General features: G+C 36.5%; 1 protein-coding gene across 1 annotated transcript; it reads left to right on the forward strand.

Moving 5' to 3' along the window:
* Window positions 1–772: 772 nt before the first annotated feature.
* On the forward strand, window positions 773–5735 carry LOC140890391 (signal recognition particle subunit SRP54 2). The gene is made up of 9 exons (XM_073298153.1): window positions 773–1346; window positions 1628–1727; window positions 1936–2089; window positions 2987–3137; window positions 3219–3367; window positions 3848–3948; window positions 4110–4267; window positions 4873–4987; window positions 5226–5735. Exons 1-9 carry the CDS (start codon window positions 1116–1118, stop codon window positions 5552–5554), a joined length of 1488 nt encoding a protein of 495 aa, XP_073154254.1. The 5' UTR covers window positions 773–1115; the 3' UTR covers window positions 5555–5735.
* Window positions 5736–5958: the final 223 nt, after the last annotated feature.

The following is a 5958-nucleotide window of genomic DNA, read 5'->3' on the forward strand; positions in this document are numbered from 1 at the left end:
AGATACTTGAAGAGTTTGACTTGACGTCAATAAGTATAGAGTTTCTTGATACCTTGCCACTCCCCCACTCCCTCGGATTAGAGGATGAGCTATATAATCAAATTACAGATCAAAAATTGAGATCAGTTCAACATTTGAATTCTCAACAAAGGATGTCGTTTGGCTCTATCATTGAAAGTATTATGAGCAATCATTCAAAATTATTTTTCATTGACAGTCAGGAAAAACTGGAAAAACATTCTCATACCGCTCAATATTAGCTCATTTAAGAAAGAATGTTAAAATTGTAATTGTAGTAGCAACTTCTGAAAAAGCTGTTGTTAAAGGCGGAAGAACATCACATTCACGTCTCGAAATTTTATTTAGTCCAACGGTAGAAACACTTTGCACCATCAAAAAACAGAAAGATATTGCTGAGTTAATAAGACGTGCATCAACTATAGCGTGTGATGATGTTATTATGGCTAATCGTTATGATTTCGAATACTTTTCAATATATCATAAAAATACATTTCCATTTGGAGAAAAAAAACTATGTTTTAAAGTGAAATATAAAAACATAAAGAATCGAAATCGTAAAATGACTAAAATTGTCAAAAATCAAAACATACAAGGACTAAAACTGAAATATAAAAACATAAAGAATCGAAATCAATGACAAACATGTCAAATCAAAATTGCACTTTTCCAAAAAATAATAATAACAATGATTACATATAAACTATTCAATTGAGATTTTTTGGCGTCTGTGGTTGTAACGAGCAACAACCGGCCTTAAACAAAGAAGAAAACCGATTTGTACCACCCAACTTCTTTTTGACATTGTCTGCGACTTATGCGTCTTCTTCATCTTCAAACAGAGACGCTTTGTTCGGTTTTGCCGATCCCGGTTCGAACAGACATACGATTTGTTCGGCTTTGCTGATCCCGGTTCGGTCATTCGGTTAACCTTCAGAACTCGGGGCCTTGTTAATTGGACGTCGATTTGTAATAGAATTGGGAATCATTTGATTTTGATTACCCATCGGCGAACTCAAAGCCCTAATTTTGCCCCTTCTACAAATCTCCTATTTGCTAATCAATACAGTGAACGGAGGAGCCAACAAGCCGTAAAGATGGTGCTCGCGCAGTTGGGTGGAAGTATTTCCCGCGCTCTTCAGCAGATGAGCAATGCGACCATCATTGACGAGAAGGTGCTGAACGATTGCCTCAACGAGATCACGCGCGCTCTCCTTCAATCCGATGTGCAGTTCAAGCTCGTCCGTGATATGCAGACCAATATTAAAAAGATTGTCAACCTCGATGATCTCGCTGCGGGCCATAATAAGCGTAAAATCATCCAGCAGGTGAACTGAAAGATAGGATTTAGCTTTCGTTAATCCTTGATTTAAGCATTTGAATGGGGAATTCGCTGACAAAAATGTTTGGCTTGTTTCTCTTTGAAATATTTTGTCTTATGTTTTTGGAGGTGGAATTTTTATGGGATGTTAAGAGCAAGGTGTATTTACGAGTGGTTGTTTGCTAAATTTGCTTCGACTTTATCCACTGATGTTCTATGATATTTTAAGCTCAAGCATTTTTTTTCTTTCTTCTTCGCTGTTTTAAAAAAATTTTGGCTTTTGTGCAGGCTATTTTTAATGAGCTGTGCAAGATGTTGGATCCTGGGAAGCCCTCATTCACTCCAAAAAAAGGAAAAACAAGCGTGATTATGTTTGTTGGTTTGCAAGGTATATGCTTGTACTTGAGTAACTGTAAGTTAGTTGTGGGATTTTATGCATCGGTGCTACTGCACTAAATATGTGTCATCTGCACTCGTATTTTACGGTTGTGGACCTGCTCCACCACTTAGCCTAGTTGGTTGACCGCACACTCTCTCTCTTTCCTTCCATTCTTTTTGAGAAACCGGATCTACTTATTCATGTGTACTTTTAACAGGATCGGGGAAAACAACCACATGTACAAAATATGCTTACTACCACCAGAAGAAAGGATGGAAACCTGCACTAGTCTGTGCAGATACTTTCAGGGCTGGTGCTTTTGACCAGTTGAAGCAGAATGCCACAAAAGCTAAAATTCCTTTTTATGGAAGGTGCCTTTTTTCTTCAATATTTAATGGATTCGTTTTTTTTTGTAATTTTTCTAAATGTCATGATTTTCTGAAATTGTTTAGTTGACACTAGAGAGAAGAAAGTCCCGTTATTAGTCCTTTCCAGAAAAGATTGTGACACATAACACGAATTAATACGTTTGTTTTGTGAAGTTACCTAGAAAGAAAATGTGTTTGCCTGTTTCCACTGATAGAACTGAACAATTAAATTACTATGACAGTTTCGACTTTCTAATGCAAGTATCACAGAAAATGAAGAAAATATGGGGGTCATTTCTTCTAGGTTTGCGTTAACAAAGCTCCGGTTACATTTGCTTATGTAATAAAAAAAATTTCTGTAGGGAGATATACTCTTAAATTTTGTATTATTTGGCACGAAATTTGGCTGTAGATGTTGTAAGTTGCTTGTAAGGTTTTGGGGTAATGCTTTATTTGCGAATTGGTTGATAACACTCCTTGTATTCTTGTTACTCTTCTTTAAAGAGAGAATATTTTGGCTCCTATTCCCTTACGCCTTGAGACTCTTTACTGCTCTATGTTTTTCTCCTTTGTTCAGAGGTAGAATAAATACGAAATCTTGATCGATGTAGGCACTAGTAGGTTTGGAAGGTGGATACCATATTGAATTACGTAAAAATATTTCATGGTAGACGTGCTTTGTCTAGTTCTGTTTGTGTTGAATTGTTGATCGCTGTGGTTGTTTCAAAAGAAATCTTTCAATCAACAGTGGGGAAACAGTGTGATGCTTCAGTTTTATTTTACTGATTATGTATTCTGAACCTTGATGTTTCTTTATTTTTATGCATGGATTATAATTTATGCATGAATCACGGGTTATTTTTAATTCATATAGTACTTTGGCTTAATTTTCTATGACAGCTATACAGAGTCAGATCCCGTAAGTATTGCTGTAGAAGGAGTTGAAAGATTTAAGAAAGAAAATTGTGATCTTATAATTGTTGATACAAGCGGACGCCACAAACAGGAGGCAGCTCTGTTTGAAGAGATGCGTCAAGTTTCCGAAGCAACAGTTAGTGTTTCTGTTCTTATCCTGTTTTGTTAGTTCAGAGTCTCTATTTACTCTACTCACATTTCCATTTGAACATTCCAGAAACCAGATCTCGTTATATTTGTCATGGATAGTAGCATTGGTCAAGCCGCCTTTGATCAAGCTCAGGCATTCAAGCAAAGTGTTGCAGTTGGTGCTGTGATTGTCACTAAGATGGATGGTCATGCGAAGGGAGGTGGTGCGCTTAGTGCGTAAGTTTAAACATAATTCTTTTAAATTTTCTAGTTCTAGCAATATATTTAAACCTGGAATCGATGCTTGCACATCTAGTATCGTGCTTCTGGACTCTAGCATCTTTTTGTTGAATGGTTGGGCTGTTTTTTCTGTATTTTCAGAGTATACAAGTGTGTGGAGAGATTGATTCTTGTACCATGAGCACAAATTATTCAAGATTCGGAAGTGGGGAAATTATAGATGTGTATTATTAAATATATATTGTATAGGTTGCTAGATTTATCGTAGTAAGAAGTATAGCAAGATGCAGCTGTTATTGATTTTAGATGGATGACATAATAATTTTGAAGTATTGTTCTTGTGAAGACTTTGACTTTGTTGATAAATTTAAGTTATATCTCATCTCATAGGTGAATAAAACTCCTATGTTGCACGGGAGTCGATAATGATGACACCATGTAATGTGGCTGTAATTGATCTTTCCTCTCAATTTGCAGAGTTGCAGCAACAAAAAGTCCTGTCATATTCATTGGGACGGGTGAACACATGGATGAATTTGAAGTATTTGATGTCAAACCATTTGTTAGTCGCCTTTTAGGTTTGCATCCCTCAATTATAGTTCCTAATTTCCTATATTATTGCTTTTAATTGGATTTGTGCTAATAATACGTGCAAAATGAATTTTTGTTTTTTGTTTTGTTTTGTTTTGTTTGTTTGTTTGTTTTTTTTCAATTAGTAATCTATTATCTATTTTATCAGGCATGGGTGACTGGTCTGGTTTCATGGACAAAATTCATGAAGTCGTTCCCATGGATCAACAGCCTGAACTCCTTCAGAAGCTTTCAGAAGGAAACTTCACTCTGAGGATCATGTACGAGCAATTTCAGAATATACTAAAAATGGGTCCAATTGGCCAGGTTTGTCATTTTTACTTTATTTGTGTTTGATTGATTTTTGTTAATTTAGGGAGTGTTTGCTACCTCTAGAGAAAAATTGATTATTAATTTTTTTCTTATCAATTATATCACTCGTCCCTTTAGCTTAGCTTCTTTCCGATGTTCAATTCGTCTCGATAGATATCAGATATACCACCATCGATAAATTTCTTCTCATTTTTGGTTCATACAACTGCTTTAGAGTGCACTTGATGGTATTCTTTAATTATACGTAATTATGATTGTTTACAGGGTTCTAAAGTGGCAGCCTTAAGATCTACATTTTGGTCACTATGGTCTATGGCATTTAATTTGAGATGTTAACTTAAGTATTACTATCAAGATATAGTCTTTATAGTTTTAAAAAAGATGGCATGACTTTTGTTTGAATGGATGTTACCTTCTTTGAATGCCATTCATCGGTCCAATGAATTTCTTTTACTGCTGTAGTTCTACTCATCCTTTTTCTTTAACTGCTCCATGCATGCATCTGGGTACCTAATGCATAAATATTTATGCATCTGGGTATATGTAGCCAAAATAACTTTACCAATTCCAAACATACTAACATGCTTGTTTCTTTCTAGGTCTTCTCTATGCTTCCAGGATTTAGTCAGGAGTTGATGCCCAAAGGCCAGGAGAAGGAAAGCCAGGCAAAGATTAAAAGATACATGACCATGATGGATTCGATGACTAATGAAGGTAAATGTGATTCCTTAAATAATATATGTAAATTATCTATATGGGTGTTGATTGAGTGTAAAAGTTGTAAAGAATTATAATTGGCACACCTATGATCTGACTCACTTTTAAATAATTTGTACCGGAAGCTATTTTCTTTTATTTTTTCCTGCAAAACTCACCAATCACCATGCCACACTTGAATCAATTTAATGGTTGCAAGTCTATTTTTCTAATATCACAATGGCAAATATTCCAGAGTTGGACAGTTCCAATCCGAAGCTAATGAATGAATCACGAATCATGCGGATAGCTAGAGGATGTGGTCGCCCTGTGAGGGATGTAATGGAAATGCTGGAAGAGTACAAGCGGCTGGCCAAGATTTGGAGCAAGATGAAGGGACTCAAGATTCCAAAGAAGGGAGAAATGAGTGCCTTATCGAGAAACATGAATGCGCAACACATGAGCAAAGTGCTTCCCCCTCAGATGCTGAAGCAAATTGGTGGAATGGGTGGATTGCAGAACTTGATGAAGCAAATGGGTTCTGCCAAGGACATGATGGGCATGTTTGGTGGTGGGGATAAATAGAACTTTCACCAATGTCAAAAAAAAAAAAAAAAGGGGTCGAGTTTACATTCTGTAGCTACACTGCGCTGTTCTGCTCTACCAAGTCTCTTCTATTCTTCTCTTTCTCCCCCACTCTGTGTACATGTATATGTACAATTATCTTATACGTCTTGAGTTAGTTTTGAGATATGACTTTTTTTTTATCCACAGACCAGATTTTTATGAATAAAAAGTATATAATAACCCATTATAGACATTATGTCCCGGAAAGGGCCTGAGTCATACTTGGGCTCGGGCGGAGGAGGAAAGGTCAAGATAAGACCCTCTCAATGCTGGTTCCAGTGGGCCGGAGAGAGACAGGTCTGGAATTAACATGGACAGGGCGAGGTAGACCTGGGAAGTATACCCAACTGTTCGGACTAATA

This window comes from Henckelia pumila, chromosome 1 (assembly GCF_033568475.1).
Source record: "Henckelia pumila isolate YLH828 chromosome 1, ASM3356847v2, whole genome shotgun sequence".
NCBI classification, from domain to species: domain Eukaryota; kingdom Viridiplantae; phylum Streptophyta; class Magnoliopsida; order Lamiales; family Gesneriaceae; genus Henckelia; species Henckelia pumila.

Excerpts from the sequence above, each read along its gene's own strand:
- LOC140890391 (XM_073298153.1), top strand. The coding sequence starts at position 1,116 with ATGGTGCTCGCGCAGTTGGGTGGAAGTATTTCCCGCGCTCTTCAGCAG. Across the intron at positions 2,090-2,986 it reads AAAATTCCTTTTTATGGAAG|CTATACAGAGTCAGATCCCG; the intron begins GTGCCTTTTTTC and ends TTTCTATGACAG. Across the intron at positions 3,949-4,109 it reads ATTTGTTAGTCGCCTTTTAG|GCATGGGTGACTGGTCTGGT; the intron begins GTTTGCATCCCT and ends CTATTTTATCAG.